Source organism: Equus przewalskii, chromosome 13 (assembly GCF_037783145.1).
Source record: "Equus przewalskii isolate Varuska chromosome 13, EquPr2, whole genome shotgun sequence".
NCBI classification, from domain to species: Eukaryota; Metazoa; Chordata; class Mammalia; order Perissodactyla; family Equidae; genus Equus; species Equus przewalskii.
In genome coordinates, this window is record NC_091843.1 from 87,628,637 (window position 1) to 87,647,649 (window position 19,013).

Consider the following 19,013-nt stretch of genomic DNA (forward strand, 5'->3'; position numbering starts at 1 on the left):
TTTCCCAAAGAGAACTCTCTATCTTAAATTCTTGTACAGTTGTCATAAAAAACTAAAGACCTGAAGTTCTTAGACAGATTTTCATTATTCAAATAGATGTTAGTAATATGAAATGATTAACAAGGAATCTACTCAACAGTACTAATTCTTTTGGAAAAGTAACTCTAAACAATGGGATTTCTGGCATCAGAGAAACTTTCAAAGCCCATATGAGTAGCAGACTTGTCTGCACAGGCCCATTTCAGCAAGATTCTCACAGCAAAGAAGCTATCAAGTTAGCTTTCAGGGAATACCTGAAAAGAAAACTTAAAAGTCCATTTAGTATTATTTAAAATTGTAGAGGAATGAAAAGCTGCATTTAAAATAGCTCACAATTCAAAAACATCAAGGCATAAATAACCTTAGGACCATAATCATTCCGACCAGACATCATGAGTTCCTGCTTTGGTTTCTGATGGTAATAAAGAGGATTTTTGCCCCTCAGGTATCCTTTCCGGGGTCAATTTCAAAAGGCTAGGTACACATCCTGTGGAAGGCAGCCCATCTTCTTGAAATCATGCCCTTGTGGTATCTTCTCCCCTTGAGCACAGGCTGGATTTTGTAACTTGATTCTAATGAATAAAATGAATAAAATACAACGAACTATGGGATGCCACTTCTGAGACTAGGTTACAGAAAACTCTGGCTTCCATCTCACCTGCCCTCTCCTGCTCCATCGCTCGCTGGCTCACTCACTCTGATGGAAGCCAGCTGTCATACTGTGAGCTGCCCTACGGAGGAGCCCATATGGCAAGGAACTGAGGGAGGCCTCTGGGCAAACAGAGAGGAACTGAGGTCCACATCCAAATGTCCATCAGGAGCCGAATCCTGCTAATGCCATGAGTCAGCTTAGAAAGGTGTCTGCCCCACTTGAACCTTTTGATGACTGCAGCTTCGTGAGGCCCAGAACCAGAGGATCCAGTCAAGCTATGCCCAGATTCCTGACCCTCAAAAATTGTGAGGTAAATGTTCATTGTTTTAAGCCACTGAGTTTTAGAGTAATTTGTTACCCAGTCATCAATAACTAATACATCAGCCAGACATCCTCTGCCTCCCAACACAATTCTGATTAGGTCTCCATGACATCATCTAAAACACTTAGCCTGTAGAGAAACACATCCCCTAGGGTAAAGAGCCACTTTAAAAAGCAATTATCTCTCTCTTTTTTGTCCTAAAAATATGCCTTTTTCATTTTCCCTTTATTACCATTAATATTAGTATTTTGAGACAATTAAAAAGTCTATATACACAGACTTCATAATTTTATAAACTATGAGCAATAATTTCAGCCATAAGTCATCTTAATACACAGATAACTACTTTTCTTCATTCATTCCTTGAAAAATACTCTATGCCTTACTCCAGATATCTTCTAGTTTAGTGTGGTATCATTAAATTGTCTAGAATTCCCAGCTTCATAACCCATTGGATGACATATACGGCAGGAAGAACGTGCACCATCTAACTGCAATAGAGAATGTCCAATTGACACACAGATTAAATTTTACCTCTACACTGGCACTCTAGCCAAACCACCTAGAATCCTGTCTACCATGAATCCAATTCATATTCTACTTGTTACCCCCAGGAGAACCAAAACACACAGAAAAGAGTACAATCAATCCTCACTCGCAACAAATGATAGTAAGTCAATGCCGGGCATTAAGTAATTCATTCAAATATGTGATGGATGCGATGTCATAAAACCTTATAATAGGGGTGTTTGACCTAGATGGGGATGCCAGAGAGGGACTCTGAAAAAGTGAGCCATGATCTGAAGAATAAGTAGAATCTGACTAGATAAAGAACAGGAAAAGGGAACAGCACATGCAAAGGTCCTGTGTAGGAGGGAACATGGAAATGAAAAGGGGTCAAATGGCTGGAATACAGAGCAAGAGGGAACAGGGCACAATATGGAACAGAGAGGCTGCAAGGACTGGACTCAGCAGAGCCTAGGAGGACCTCAAGAGGAGTTTGGTCTCTACCCTGAGAGTACGAGAAACCACTGGAAGGTTTTAAACAGGATTGGTCACAACAGATCAGAGTTTTGCAAAGATTCATCCGACTACAATACAGACAAAGAATTGAAAGGAGCCAGAGGAGTAGGGAAACCACTTAGAGACCACGGCAGTCATGGAGCAAGAGATGCTGGAAGACTTCAGTAGACCGGTGGTGGGATACAGAGGTCGTTACAGGAGAGAGACTTAGGAGGAAGTGGGCTGGACATGGGGAGATACTCATGCACATACATACAGAGAGATTAACAGAGCAAACATAAGGAAAGAATCTTAAACTTGTGAGTAAAAGTTTCAGCCAAATAGTGAGCTTTCTTGAGCACAGCATTATTAGTTGCTTGATCTCCCTTTCCCAAAGTGACCCTACTGTACCTGTTTGCACACAGTGGATGCTCAAAAAAAATCTGTAAAATAATAGTGTTTAGACACCTCACGTGTCTTAGGAGTATCTCCTATATGCACTTTATCTGCTAAATACCATTTCACCTTACTTAACAGCTTTACTAAGAACCTCTCCAAGCCAGTCTGATCAAAGGAACTTTAGAAACAGTTTTAATGAGATAGAATCTATATACCATACAATTCTCTCTTTTAAAGTGTACAATTCAGTCGTTTTTACTACACTCAGAGTTCTGCAATCATCACCACAATCAATTTTAGAACAATTTTGTTCCTGCAAAAGGAAACTCATACCCATTAGCAGCCACTCCCCACTCCCCCAGCCCCACAGCGCTCGGCAACCACTGATCTACTAATCTGTCTCTATGGATTTGCCTATGGACATTTCATATAAAAGGAATCATACAATATGTGACCTTCTGTGTTTGGCTTCTGTCAATCAGCATATTTTCATGGTTCATCCATGTTGTAATAAGTATCAGTACTTCATTGTTTGTTTTTTGACTTTAGAGCCATTTTATGTTCACAGCAAAATTGAGGAGATGATACAGAGATTTCCCATATACTCTCTGCCCCCCCACATGCGCAGTCTCTCCCATTATCAACATCCCCCACCAGAGTGGTACATTTATTATAACTGATGAACCTACATTGACACATCATAACCACCCAAAGTCCACAGTTTACATTGCAGTTCACTCTTGGTGTTACATAGTCTATGGGTTTGGAAAAATGTATAATGACATTTTTCTATCATTGTGGTATCATAACGAGTATTTCCACTTCCTTAAAAATCCTCCGTGCTTCGCCATTCACCCTTCTCCCCCAACCACTGAGGTTTTTACTGTCTCCATAGTCTTGCCTTATTCAGAATGTCATTTGGTTGGAATCATGCAGCATGTAGCCTTTTCAGATTCACTTCTTTCACTTCGTAAAGTGCATTTAAGGTTCCTTCATGTCTTTTCATGGCTAGAGAGCTCATTTCTTTTTAGTGCTGAATAATATTCCATCATCTGGATGTACCACAGTTTATTGCACTTGCCTACTGAGGAACATCTCGGTTGCTTCCAAGTTTTGGCTACTATGAAAAAAGCTTCTATTAATATACCTGTGCAGCTTTTTGTGTGGACATAAGCCTTCACTCTGTTGGGTAAATAGAAGGAGCACAATTGTGGGATCATATGGTAAGAGTATGTTTAGTTTTGTAAGAAACTGCCAACTGTCTTCCAAAGTGACTGTACTATTTTGCATTTCCACAAGTAATGAGAGAGTTCCTGTTGCTCCACATCCTCATCTGCACTTGGTGTTGCCTCTGTTCCAGATTTCAGCCATTCTGATTGGTGCGTAATGGTATCTGATTGATGTTTTATTTTGCATTTCCCTAATGACATATGATGTCGAGCATCTTTTCCTATGTTTACATGCCATCTGTATATCTTCTTTGGTGAGGTGTCTCTTAAGGTTTCTGGCCCATTTTTTAATCAGGTTGTTTTCTTATCATTGAGTTTTAAGTGTTCTTTATATATTTTGGTTAACAGTCCTTTAGTCAGTGTGTCTTTTGCAAATATTATCTCCCAGTCTGTGGGAGAAGATAGTCTCCTGTCTTCTCATTCTCTTGACATGGTCTTTTGTGGAGCAGAAATTTTTCATTTCAATGAAGTTCAGCTTATCAATTCTTTCATGGATGCCACTGGTGCCATATTTTAAAAGCCATTACCATATTCAAGTTCATCTAGTTTTCTCCTTTGTTGTCTTCTAGGAGTTTTATAGTTTTGTGTCTTGCATGTAGGTCTGACCCATTGAGTTAATTTTTGTGAAGGGTGTAAGGTCTCTGTCTAGATTCATCTGTTTGAATATAGATGTCCAGTTGTTTCAGCACCACTTGTTGAAGAGACTGTCTTTGTTCCATTGTATTGCTTTGCTCTTTTATCAAAGATGAGGTGGCTATACTTATGGGAGCCTATTTATGGGCTCTCTCTTCTGTTGCATTGATCTATTTCTTTATTCTTTTACCAAAACCACACTGTCTTGATTTCTGTAGCTTTATATTAAGTTTGAAGTTGGGTAACATCAGTCCTCCAACTTCGTTCTTCTCCTTTAACATTGGGTTGGCTACTCTGGGTCTTTTGCCTTTCCATATAAACTTTAAAATCAGTTTGTTGATATCCATAAAATAACTTTCTGGCATTTTGCACTGAATCTATAGATCAAGTTGGGAAAAAATGACACCTTGACAGTATTGACTCTTCCTATCCATGAACATGGAATCTCTCTCCATTTATTTAGTTCTTCTTTGATTTTGTCCAAAGTTTTGTAGTTTTCCTCATATAGATCTTGTACATAGTGTGTTAGATTTATACCTAAGTATTTCATTTTTTGACTGCTAATATAAATGGCATTGTGTTTTTAATTTCAAGTTCCACTTATTGTTATTGGTATTTAGGAGAGCAATTGACTTTTGTATATTAACCTTGTATCCTGAGAGCTTGCTATAATTGCATATTAATTCCAGGAGGTTTTTCATTTTTTCATTCTTTCAGATTTTGTACATAGTCAATCATGTCATCTTCGAACAAAGACTGTTTGTCTTCCTTTCCACGTCTACCTTTTATTTCCTTTCCTTGTCTTATTGCAGTAGCTAGAACTTCCAGTATAACATTGTAAAGGAGTGGTGAGAGGGGACATCTTTGGTTTGTACCTGATCTTAGTGGGAAAGCTTCTAGTTGCTCACCACTAAGTATGAGTTAGCTGTTGGTATTTTGTAGTCTTTCTCAAGTTGAGGATGTTCCCCTCTATTCCTAGTTTTCTAAGAATTTTTATCATGAATGGGTAGTAGATTTTATCAAATGCCTTTTCTGCATCTGTTGATATGATCATGTGACTGTTCTTATTTAGCCTATTGATTTGATGGATTACATTCACTGATTTTCAAATGTTGGACCAGACTTGCAGACCTGGGGCAAACCCCACTTGGTTGTGATTTGTATGGTTCTTTTTACACATTGCTGGATTCAATTTGCTAATATTTCTTATAGTTGAATAATGTTTCATTGTATGGATATACCACATTGTTTATCCGTTCATCAGTAGATGGACATTTGAGTTGTTTCTACTTTTTGCTCTTATGAATAATGCTTCAGTGAACATCTGTGTGCAGGTTTTTGGGTGGACATAGGCTTTCAATTTCCTTGGGTATACCCTTGGTGGTGGAATTGCTGGATCATATGGTAACTCTGTATTTAATGTTTTGGAGAGCTGCCAGACTGGTTTACACAGTAGCTGCACCATTTTACAATCCAACCAGCAATGTATGAGAATTTCAATGTCTCTACATCCTTGCAAACACTTGTTATTGTTAGTCTTTTTTATTATAGCTATCCTAGTATGAAGTGGTATCTCATTGTGGTTTTGATTTGCATTTCCCTAATGACTGATGTTAAGCATCCTATCCTATTCTTTTTGTCCACTCAAATATCTTATTGGGAGAAACGACTATTCAGAACATTTTCCCATTTTAAAACTAGGCTATTTTACTTTTTCTGTTGTTCTAAGAGTTATTTTTCTAGATACAAGTCTCTTATCAGATAAGTGATTTGCAATTATTTCCTGCCATTCCATGGATTGTCTTTCTGGACGGAATCCTTTGAATCAAAAAGGTTTATTGTTTATGATGTCTAATTTATCTATTTTTCTTTCCTTTGCTTGTGTTTTTAGTGTCAAATCTCAGAAACCATTGCCTAACTCAAGATCACAGAGATTTACTCCTATGTTTTCTTCTAAGAGATTTATAGTACTTTTTCTCACATAAGGTTAATCATCCATTTTAAGATAATTTTGGTATACGGTATGAGGAAGGGGACCAAATCCATTTTATGCATGTGTATATCCAGTTATCTCAGCATCCTTTGTTGAAAAGGCTATTTTGTCCCCCATTGAATTGTCTTGATTGATTTTTGGGTTAAACTAAGTTTGTATTCCTGGGATACTTGATGGTATATAATCTTTTTTATATGTCACTGGACTCAGTTTGCTAGTGCTTTGCTAAAAGAATGTTATATTTGTATTCATAAGGGATATTGGCTTATAGTTTTCTGGCAGTATCTTTGTCTGATTTTGGTATCAGAATAATTCTGGTCTCAAGAGAATGAATGAATTGGGAAGTGTTCCCTCCTCTTGTGTATTTTTGGAAGAGTGGGAAGTTTTTTTGATTACTAAATTGATCTTTTTTCTTGTTATAAGTCTATTCTGATTTTTTATTTCTTCTTGAGTCAGTTTTGGCAGTTTGTGTCTTTCCAGGAATGTGTCCATTTCATCTAGGGTATCTAATTTGTTAGCATATAATTGTTCATAGTATTCCCCCATCATCTTTTTTATTTCTATAATGTTGGTAGTGTTATTCCTCTGAATAAAGGAACTTTTAAACAATCTGATATTATCATAGAATCCTGAAATTAATAAAACCAAAGTTAAAGATATGGTGGACTACTGCAATTCTGAATTTTTACAAATTCTGAATTACAGGACATACAAACTAGATATCCTTCCAGTTCTCACTCTGGAAAGAAAAAAAAAAGAGGCACAAAGACTATGAAAAGCCACATAATTTTTACATACTCCATGACCAAAAATCAGCTTCCCTGAAAGTCACAAAAAGTGCTCAGATTATAATAAAAGATTCATAAACACATATCACATCTAACCTCTTCTTGTAAAATAACTTTATGAAAATCACCTTAGAGGAAAAACTGTATATTTTATAGTCTATTCTTTCAATGAAATTATTCCTAAGGAAGCTTCCTTCAAAGAACCTGGGCTAATTGTTATGTTGACTTTTCTAAAACAAAATTCAATTACAGAATTTTGAAAATACTGAGATGACAAGCTTTCAAGCTATACTGATACCACTTTGATACATTCAGGACAAAACTATGCTTCTGCTATCACCATACACCTGACTGGCACTATAGTTTATGGAACACTTAAACCCTCTTGATTTTAGTTGCTTGTCAGGAAAAAAAAAAAAACCCATAAAGTAAGTAGGGCAGGTGGTGGTAACACCTTTATCATCTCATTACAGAGGAGACAAAACTGAAGTTCCCACAGGTTAGATGACCCACCCAAGGTCACACAGCTCATAAGTGGTGGAGCTGGACCCAGGAAATGCAGTGTGGGATTCCAACCACACCTTCTCCTCTGGGTAACACTGCTTCCCACTTATCAAAAACAGAAGGAAAAACTTGGAATGGAAAGTATGTGTCAGGAGGAAGTTTCCACTAATTCTCCTCAAACTTTTTCATTGAAAGCCTGTTTATTTTGAATGTCTACAAATCACTCTCCTTATCTAACTTTTTTTTAGCAACAACCTGAGTAAAAGCTTGTTTCTAATAATCTGAGACTAATAGCAAGCCCTTGGTGACCTGCGACCTAACTGTAGATGCCACAGATATGTTATATAACCTTTAAAACTTAACTTTAGAGCTTAGAGTTACAGGACACTGTTAAAATATTAAACAACCCTGGGAAATCCTCTTTTAAGCAATTTTGAGGCCAAATTAGCACACGTCACTGAATGTTCTTATACAAAACACTGATTTAAAATCTCATTCTTCTGGCTCTGTAGACAGCTATTTATCAGTGATCAGAGATAATTAACACCAATGATGATTAACTCAACGTGCATTTTCTATATAGATGAGAGAGCTGGAACATAGCATCTGTCCATGGAACAATATGTTGCTCAATCACAGCACAAAGCATTAAGTCAGAATCTAACTCATGGCATACGGGCTCTGCAGTATTCACCCAGCAAAGGACAAAGTTCTTCTGGTTCCTCTGATGCAGAGGCGAAAGTGCAAATTCTTTATCTTCACTTTCTCCTTGCAGAATCCAACATCTACTTATGATTTAAAAAGTCTCAAAGAGTCAGTGTGATCTTAGAGACAACATATCCTAAGGGTCACACACCCCCGGGTTAAGGAGATTGCTGCCATAAACCTGCCCTCCAGCAGAGTGACCCATGGACTTCAGTCCAAGATGCTGTCGTCCTACTGGGCATGGATAATCATTGGTGGGGGTGTGGAAAAGATCTGAGAAGCTCTAGGGGAAAAGGAGGTTAATTTAAGCCTTTGCTGCTCTCTTGCATCCAAGCCAATGAGATGAGGAATTTGAAATAAATCTCAATTTGCCCAGAGATTCCCGGGGAGGCTCTGAGGAAGAAGACGGAACAGTGGCCTCTCTAGAGCCTTGCCCTTGGCTGTGGTTTCTTAATTCTGCCTGACCATTTCAACAAATATGGTGGTTCTTCTCCCGTTACCCTGCTGCCAACAAGACTGCAAACGAGTTATTAAAAGCATAGGACCCCCAGGGGCCTGCCCAGTGGCTTAGCGGTTAAGTTCACGCACTCCTCTTCAGCGACCTGGGGTTTGCTGGTTCGGACCCCAGGCACAGACCTACCCACTGCTTATCAAGCCATGCTGTGGCAGGCGTCCACATACAAAATACAGGAAGATGGGCACGGATGTTAGTTTAGGGCCAATCTTCCTCAGTAAAAAGAGGAGGATTGGCAGTGGATGTTAGCTCAGGGCTAATCTTCCCCCTCAAAACATGTATAGTATCCCAAAGCTTATCTCCAAGAAAAGGTGCACAAATAGACTAAGTCTGGGTCTTACCTTTTGGCTTCCTCTAGGTGGCACAAATATTCATAAGCAATGTTCTGCCGCCTCCTCTCATCCATCTCCTCTGCAGAGAGCCTTTCATCGTCCACAATAGCTAGAAATAGAGGATAACATCATATTACTTGCAAGGGCAGTGTTCATCACACAAACACCTGAGACAATCAACTATAAAAACTCATCTGCAGATCAACACTGACCACTGACAGACAGGGCTACTGAAACATCAAGCATAGAAACAGATTTGCCTTTGGATTTTAAATATTATACTATTTCTAGAAAACAATGCAATCCTAAAGCATGGGTTGAAATTACTAAATAATAGAATGAGAATAGCAATCAGATTTCATAGACACGATGCCCCGATTTAGACAGCCTCAAATCAATTAGAGCATGGTCTGCTCACATCTTTCCTTAACAAGTTTGGAGAATTGGTCCAGTGGCTCGGCTTGGACCATCCTGAAAATTCTAGGGTTGAACAAAGAGTCTACAGGGACTTGTGTTTTCCCACTGCTAGAGGGAATTAAGCCTCTCATCCAACCCAAATCCTATTTTACAGATGCCAAATTCCCTAAAATTCTTCCTCCGCTTATTTCTTGGCCATTATAAGACTAACCTTCCTGGTCAACAGGTATCCAAAGAAAAACGTAATGGAGACAGAAATTGAGCAGAGTTTTCAAGCCCACACTCTTTATTCCAGCACAAACCTGGTTTATCGATGTCCACTTCGGCCCTGCTGTTCTGTAGAGAACACAGCCTCCCCATTTCCTGACTGCACTTCCTCTGCCTGTGGTCTCAACAGCACCCAACAACGTCCACTGTCACACCAGCAACTCTTAGCTGTCTGCCTAATTGACTACACTCCTTCCTCAGCAAAAGGACCCCTTTTCCTTCTTTGATTCTGAACTTTAATTCTGACGGCTATAAAATCAGTTTGGTCTCGAGTTTGTTAGGTTACCCATCTAATGAAGCCACTGTGCACCGGTGGCAGGGTCACAGGGGCAAGAATGTTAGTATCTGCTTTCTCATTCCCCAGCTTCCAGCTCCAGTCAGCCATTTCATAAACGGGACCCCTGGTCCCAAGCAGAAGCGATAAGGACGTGAAGGTCACCATCACCCCTAAGAAAGGCCAATCCCATACCCTACTGATGAGGAATCCAAAATATCATCTTGGCACACAAAAGGAATTAAGATCAAATTTTGAACTCTTACTGGATCAAGCATGGTGCTAAACACTTAATATCTAAAAATAATACCAAACTCTCCAAGAACGCAAAAGAAAAAAGAGATTAAATTTACATCAATATAAAATACGGCAGAAGACCATAAGCACATAAATACTACTAGATGCTTATTTACTGAGCACTTACTTTGTTTCAGGGCCTTCAGCAGTGCTTTCTATGCAGTGTCTCATTTAAGTCTCATCATTCTATGAGGCAGGTAATTTATCCCACTTTACAGCTGACAAAGCAGGCTGAGAGGTCATTTGCCCGAGTGAAGAGCAGAAACATTAGAGCTAGAAATATTTGGATGGGATGGAGAAAACAAGAAAGGTATGGAAGAGCTTCTCTGTTTAAGGAGGAGAAGAATAGGAACCAGCAGGAGAGAGAGGTGGGATATGGAAGAGCACCAGGACAGGCCAGGGAGAGGAGCTTCCACACACATCCCATCCTCTCCCCACCCCTCCCAATTTTCCACTGTGGCTCCATTCCTTAAAACACGGAGACTTCATCCCAATGACACCAGCAGGGGTCAATATGGACTTGTAATTGGTCAAAGCATCTTCTTTTTGCTAATAAACTGAATCAGACCTAAACTTTAGAAGAGAGCTCTCAGGTTTAGGAAAAGTACAAAGCTCTTGAACAACCCTCCTCAGCACCTCCAGTGCACAATTCCAGGCCCTCAGCATCTCTCCCGTGGACTCCCACAACAGCCCTCAAACACCCTCCCAGCAGCCACCCCTCCACCCATTCTCTCACTGCCACCAGACGCATAATACATAGTCTAATACATAGTCCTACTGAAGGTATTCTCCCTCTCAAAACCTTTGATAGACTCCATTCACAAGAACAAAGTTCTAGAACACTTTCCCTCTCCTCTCTACATGAAGTCTTTCTTTTAGTCACCCTTCTGGGCAGCGCCCGCCATGTTCCAGGACCACACCACTACCTCTTAGGCTTGAGTGCTTTTGTTCTCTACCTCCTTCCTGCCTGCAAAGCCATGCTCCCACTTCCTGTGTGACATCTTTGACATATTCTGAAGCAAAATTTTGTGGATCTCAAGGTCAGAATCCATCCGCTCTCCTCAGCACTTTGGTTCACGTTTTTGTCACTCACCACAGAAGCCCCCGCTGTAACTCAGGCATGTCTCCCTCTCCAAACCGGGGATTCCTTAGAGGAAAGGACTCTTCATTCATCTTTCCATTTCTCTCACATCTATCATGGCTCCTTGCACACAGAGAACACTCAAATATTTGCTGAAAAATTACCTTCCTGTGACTCTTCACTCAGTGTTCTAAGCAGCATCCCATAATGAATATACCTCGCAAATTATAATTTTCTTATGCAGGGTTTCTTAGAAGATACCTGGCAGGCTCACATATCATCCCCTAATCTTCCATCTCCATTGTTCCTAACGGTTAATCCCCAGGACACCCCCTGACTTCCAATTCCTCATTTCCATTTCAGTCTAAAGACCGCCTCCCATTTCTGACAGGATATTTTCATCTTATGGTACCTTCTGACACACGGTAAAGCTTGAAAACAATAGGAAACTCCTAGTGAGAAGCTACGTGCTCACTCTACCCTCCCCAATTTGTAAGTGTGAGCACAGGGCTCACATTTAAAAAAGAGGCATTCTCACCACCACCTTCCTTCTTGGCTGCTGCTTCCTTCCAGCCTCAACCAACCCACCCAGGAGGAGGCAGAACCCCAGCAGCACTTGGTCCCTGGGCCTCTGCCCCACCACTGCCTCCACAAGCCACGCAAGACTCCACCAGCCCAGGAGAGCTCCTGAGGGGCTCTCAAACTCTGACACCATCCTGTCCAAAGAGAAGATCTGACGTAACATTTGAGCCTCTCCCACCGCACCACCCCCACACACACGTAAAGTTTTAAATTCCATTGCAACACACTGGCCACAGCTGATGGAATTCTACCTAGGTTTAAGGCTCAACTCAAGGGCCATTTCCTTCCCAAAGTCTTCCCGATTGTTCCTGCTCAAAACGTCCTCTCTTCTGGTACCTCCTGTGCTGCTGCTTTAACAGTAAACTCCTAGGAGACATATTTGTGTCCTCATGGTGTCCAGCACACTTCCCTGCAAGGGCTGCATGCTCCATAAAAAACATTTGATGAACAAGTAATATTTTATCAGGAGAGATTAATAAAAGTGCCCTAACATGTCTATGTGGGGTAGTTTTATTTGCCTATTTACACTGAATAAAATAAAGGTGTGTTCATTGATGGAGCAAATACAGTACCATTCCACAGGCTTCACTCAACAAACATTCAGTTCCTAGATTCTATGGGCTGGGCATAAGTGAGAGCTCCGGGAATGGGCAGTGAACAGAACAAGAACTGTTCACCCTCATGGGGCTTCCTTTTACACATTCCGGCCTTCCCTTCTGACCTGGCCCTCTGGACCATACACCTGGCCACTGCCCTTCCAACCACACAGACTTCAGTCTCAACTTCCTTCCTTCATGACCTGTTGTCAAAGTGAAAGCCAAGGTTATGAGTGTGAGAATGTCTTAATCACACCAAAGCAGATCCTTCTGGGCCATAGAGGTCACCTGCATATATTTCTGCATTACTCAACTTTTACCAAGTAGCAGCTTCTGATACGAGCCATTGGCATGGATAATAACGCTGTCATTTAAAAGCCATCAGGGCGCTATAAAGGAATTCACTTAAGCATGACTTTACCGTCCATAAAGCACTTTTCCGTGTCATTGTGTGGTTCCCATAATCACCCTGAGAGATAGGCATTATCTCCTTCTCACAAATGTGGAAACCGGTCACGTGAGGGAAAGAGACTGCCTGTGGGTATTCACCCGGTCAATGGTAGAGCCAGGGCTGGAACTGAGGTCCCTCAGTGCCACAGCCCCTGATCTTTGCCCAGTGCCACGCTGCTGCTAAATCTGAATGAACCGGGGAGACACGTGTCACCTCCAAACTCACGGGTGGGTCATTTAAATCTCTTCCGAATTGCTTTTATTTTAAAGCAACTTGATGAAACTGCAATTTTTTCTAAAGTTTATCTTTACTTGCTGCCTTGAACCCTAAGAAACTTGAGGACATTGTGAAGAACAGCTTCCTGAAGTATCAGCAACTTGCAAAACGCCCTTTGTAACGTTAGCTGACACTGGCTAAAAGATGGTATTTTAAAGCATAATATTCTGTGGAGATCACATTATACGCCTCATTCAGAGGCTTAAGGAGCCAAATGAGAGTGGGTTGGTAGAGGTGGTTTCAAAACAGAAGTATAAGTTAGAGACAGAAGGAAACTTAAGGAGTCCATTTCCCAACACCCACAAAATCCAATGTAAAAATAGCCCAAGATTGACCTCATTCATTAAGGAGTTGGCACGGTCACTGGTTAATTTCGGCTACTCTTTTGCTCCCTTCACACAGAGACACCATGGCCACCATCTCCTTTGTACTAACATTCATTCATTCATTCAACAAATATTTGAGTGGCTGCTTTGTGCCAATCTGTTCTAGGGACTGGACACAAAGCGACAAGTATGACACACAAGATCCCTCATGAAGTGTTTATTACAAACGATTGAAAGTTTGGCATAATGGCAGGACGCTTAGATAGGCAGAAATATACTGGAGAGAGAGTCAGCAAGAATCACAAAAACCAGGGTTGAGAATCTCTGTTTCATAAAATGGTATCACTTAAGGCATGTGCTTTTAGGGGAAAGCAGATTAGGAATATGCGGTGAATCACCACTTCACGGAAACATGCGACAGGTTAGCATTTATATACACATCATTATTCCTGTAAGGAGCCCTGAATATCTCTTGGGTTATTTAATTCAATTCAAACGTGTATTGAACCATCTTCTAAGAGCCGGGACCAGGTTTTACCTGGGAGGGCACACCTGAATGGTTATCTCCCCACTCGCTGACCTTCAGGAATGGCTATGGGAAATAGTATGAATACCCCCAACAAAAGCACTAGAAGGAAGACAATTGATTCTAAGACCCTAAAACTGGGGCCAGGGCAGCGTTGGGATAAAAGATGAGAGAACCTGAAGTCCAGGATTTCCAGTAAGCCAGTACACTCAGTAAACGTGACCCGTGGTATGCTCTGGCTTCACACCAGCCTCCTGAAGCATTTCACCCCTGCTTAATCTTAAGCTTTAAAGGACCACATGATCAAACTTCCTTAAACTGAACTTTCTTTTGAAACATAGGCAAACCTGAGGTTGAAGCTGTGAGCAACTCAATACATATTCACAGGCACTCTGAAGAATCTGAAACAATAGAGATCGTTGCCCCACGTGTTAACATGGGAGGCTTCATGAGGCCACTGAAATTAGGAGACACTCAGTGCAGGGGCGCACATCTCATCCATCTCGACATCCCTAGCAAACGCCAGGTAAACAGCAGGTGCTCAGTAAAAGTTGCTGAACGGTGCGCTCAGCTTTGTGCTTGAAAGGCAGAGATGCTGTGTCCTTCACAGGTTTAGTCCCCCCACGTCCAACGCCCTCCTGGTAACACAGCCATCTCATGCAGATCCTAAGGGAAGGGAAACTTTATTTAAAGCCTGCCCTCCACACCTTCTGGAACTTCTCCCCCATCACATATTTTAAAAACTCTCCAAAACTATAAATCAGCACACAACTTGAGTGGATATTCAGGTTAGACACAGCTGTAAGGGACTGTGGCCACCTCCTTTAATAAGACAAAGCCCTCAGTCTTCAAGTCCAGCATTAGAAGGCGAATTTTGTAGGTGGGGGAAGAAGGGTAACCAACTGAAACACATGGTCTACTTACAAGAATGAGAGTCTCTGACTGGCCACCAACTTCGTTTTTCCAGTGAAGTTACTAAGGCCCGGAATAGTTAGGAAGCTTCTTTGTCATAATTATTCAGGAAAATGAGGAAATATTTCCAGCTTTGTGAAAACAGTTAATCCTTTTCTGCAGATACACTTTAAAATGCACATAGCTTTAAGATCTACATATGAAAGACAGTTCTTGGATCCCACTTTGATATAAAAGGTCCCAAACTTTTTTCCCCCAAGAGTGTGATCATACTTAAGCACCTAAGATACCGTCTGTCTCTGCCAAGCCTGGACCTCAAAACTCAGGACACCTTTTCAGAACAGGACCTCATTTCTACAACCTTACACGTGAGTGAAATTAAGTCTGGCCCACTGTGCAAATTTGAACAACAATGTCTAACTTTTTTTTTTTTTTTAATAATCTGGAAACTCAAAGCAGAGCATGGACATGTTAAGGCCCATATACAAAGCTGGGCCAGCCTGCAGACTGGGATGGGAGGGAGGGTCTATCTAGAACTTTGCTCAACTTGGGAGACGAATCAAAGGCCATGATTCCTAGATTTGGAATTTCTTAGACAATTATTTCAAAAAACATTTTGGGGACAAAAACCACCTCTTTTGCTACCAAGTAGGCAGGGAAATTCCATTTGCTCATTGCCTGCTCCTACACATCCCGTCATCCCCACACAAGTCTGAGCAAGGAAGAATGGAGTGTCAAGCTTCCAAAGCCAATTTAAAAATTTTAACCCCAACAGTTAAAATTACAGAAGACACTGTAAAATCTTTAGTCTGGATGAGCTGCTTCTGTATTTAAAGGAAAGCAAAGGAATTCAACCCCCCTCTACCTGGGTATGAACTTTTTCTACTTAACATGTTCAGTGCAAAACGCTCCAAATTATGCAGAACCAGTCCTAAAATGATTCTCTCTGTTCTCTATACATAATGAATATTTTAAGGACACAGGTGTTTACCTAAACTTCAACACCCCACCGGAACAGCGATATTTTACAACTGTTAAATGGACTTAGCAGGTATATAAGGACAGTCCCTTGGGCTGTTTCAAGGAGTCACTGCTAACACTTAGTCCCTATCCTCTCAAAACTACCCTAAAGAACCCAGAATATCAGAGGAAATTTCTACAAAGCTGGGAGCCTTATAAGACAAGAGATCAGGGGCCGGCCCTGTGGCCTAGCAGTTAAGTTCATGTGTTCCACTTCAGCAGCCCAGGGATGGCTGGTTCGGATCCTGGGTGTGGACATGGCACTGCTCATCAGGCCATGCTGAGGCAGTGTCCCACATGCCACAACTAGAAGGACCCACAACTAAAATATACAACTAGGTACTGGGGGGCTTTGGGGAAAAGAAAAAAAAGAAGACAATAGAATAGAGAATCTTGCCTAATTTTCCCTTGACTATTAGGAGAAAGAAAGAAGTCACAAATAGTTAAAAGGTAAGTACAAGAAAACAAAACAACCCCTGGTTATGAGTAAGGCTTCTTATGTGTCTCTTTCACAAGTACATTATCTGATTTCTCTGACCAGGGCGAGCTCTTTGTGATGCACGCGTGACAAGTAGCAGACAGAAGGGAAACACTCAAGGAGCACTTGTCGTGCCCAGATATTTGACATACAGTATCTTTTAGTCTCTGCAGCCCCCTTTAAGAGAGGAATTTGAATCTCCACTTTTCTGCCAGAAAACAAACTCAGAGAGGTTAGGTAATTCAGGTTTAGGTAATCGTTAAGATCATAAAGCAGTTAAATGGCAGAGCTGTGATTCGAAACAACTCTGATTTCAAAGTTCTGATCTTTGTACCACACCCCAGTGCCACCTCCCTGCAGATGCGCAAATATTTGAGGGTGTTATGAACGGTGTCATGCGGTCTCACTCATCAGTAGATAGATCTAGGTGAGTTTGTTTTTCCTGCTGGAAGCCATATAAATTAATGCTGTTATCTTGAGAAAGTATAGAAAGTAAAATTATAGGCTTATTTCTCAGAGAGGCAAAAATCTCAAATGCAGTCTAACAAAGGAAGAAATATTAAAATAATATTCAATATAGCCAAGTTAGACTACATCGAGAACACAAGGGTTGTAACATGACCAAAACAAAAACAACCAAAAACTAAATGAGGCTACTCACACGATACAGCGTAACAAAAGACACGTGATCAATAGATGCTGAGAACACATTTGAGAAAATTTAACATTCACCTGAGGCTCCCTCCTCCATTCTACTCCTCTGACTCCCAAAAGGTGAATTTCTGCTTAAACTGACAAAGATACCTGATAAAAAAAGGTGTGTGGCTGAGTGGGAAGGGCAGCAGCTTTAGGGTGCAATGTTCCTGTAATGGTGTCACACTCAGTAATGGATGAGTTAACCAGACACCCAGTGTCCTCATCTGTGAAATGGGATAATGTTACTTACCCCATGAAGCTGGTGTACGAGTATTTTAAAAAATATTTAAAAATTATATTATTAAATTATTTAATAGTTATAATATGATTATTAAATAAGTTATAAAATTTATAGATTTATATAATAAAGACAACAGATATTCAGCTGTTTTTTTGTTTTTTTTTTTTTTTTGAGGAAGATTAGCCCTGAGCTAACATCTGCCGCCAATCCTCCTCTTTCTGTTGAGGAAGACTGGCCCTGAGCAAACATCTGTCCCCATCTTCCTCTATTTTATGTGGGATGCCTGCCACAGCATGGCTTGACAAGCAACGTGTAGGTCTGCACCCAGGACCCAAACCAATGAATCCCGGGCCACTGAAGCAGAACGTGTGAACTTAAGTGCTGCACCACGGGGATGGCCCCTCAGCTAGTTTTTTAAGGATAATTGATTAGCCTTAATTTTCCTTCCCTTGGTGGCTTTAGCATCTTATCTCCCATATAATTTGCAAACTGAATATATCTGAAGTTATATAAATTGGAAAAAAGCACCACAATTTTAATTCCACACATACATGCACATATTGAATATATATATTTGTGGGTATATATTCTTAATTATAACAATTACATAAGGTTATGTTATTATATGCACTATAATTGAGGGGGGGAAAGCCTAAAAGGAAATAGCAAAATGTTAAAGCACGTGTTCCCCAAAGGAGGGCTCTGGGGTTTTTTTCCTTAACTTTTTTTGATTCTTACACATTTTCCAAATACTCCCTTCCATTGATGCATATTACTTTAGTGTATCTATATCAGAAATAACAAAAGATTAAATAGTTTTAATGTTGAGCTACAGAAAAATTTAAAAAATATAATGAGGAATAAGCTTAATGCCAGCTCCGTTGTGAATGATGTCTTTCCTGCACCTAATTGAGCCATTTCAACTTCTAGAAAGGGTCACAGTCACTCAAAATGTAGGATGATTAGTCAGCTTTAGTGGAAGGAAGAAACCCCAAAGTTCAAACCAACAGCAGAGAGGAAGCTGATGAATGCCCTGATAGTCTGTTGGAAAGCCGTAAGCGCCTGAAGAGCTTGGGTGTGACAAGCTAATGAGAGAGAACAGTAGGTTAAGGGGTGAGAGGAATGGAATGAACGGCAGGAGACCCCATCTGCAGAATGAAGCGAAGGCTGCAATGAGCTTGTGTGACACGGCACCCTACAGGTCTGAGCTGGAGAGCAGAGGAACACAGCGATGCTTTGCAAGGGCACAATTTGGCAACAGAGTGAACAGGATGGAGAAGAGCATGGTACGGGGGCAGGGGAAGGAAGCCAACAAGCAGCCGCCAACTCCCTTTGTGACTTCAGATGGTCGAGGTGGAAACGGCACAGGGCTCGGCACCAGAAAGGCACCCCAATATGCCAACTTCCATAAAGACAAGGCTGTATCATTAAAGAGAAAAAAACACGGGAGCATCCCACTGC

At 40.8% G+C, this 19,013-nt stretch overlaps 1 protein-coding gene across 2 annotated transcripts in view; it reads right to left on the reverse strand.

The window, feature by feature from the left end:
* Positions 1 to 19,013, reverse strand: part of IQGAP2 (IQ motif containing GTPase activating protein 2) — a 267,942-nt gene that overhangs the window by 215,319 nt on the left and 33,610 nt on the right. For both annotated transcript variants that reach the window (XM_070571602.1, XM_070571603.1), the window contains exon 2: positions 9,122 to 9,221. In XM_070571602.1, the coding sequence (XP_070427703.1) occupies positions 9,122 to 9,221 (100 nt within the window). The remainder of the gene's footprint in view (positions 1 to 9,121; positions 9,222 to 19,013) is intronic.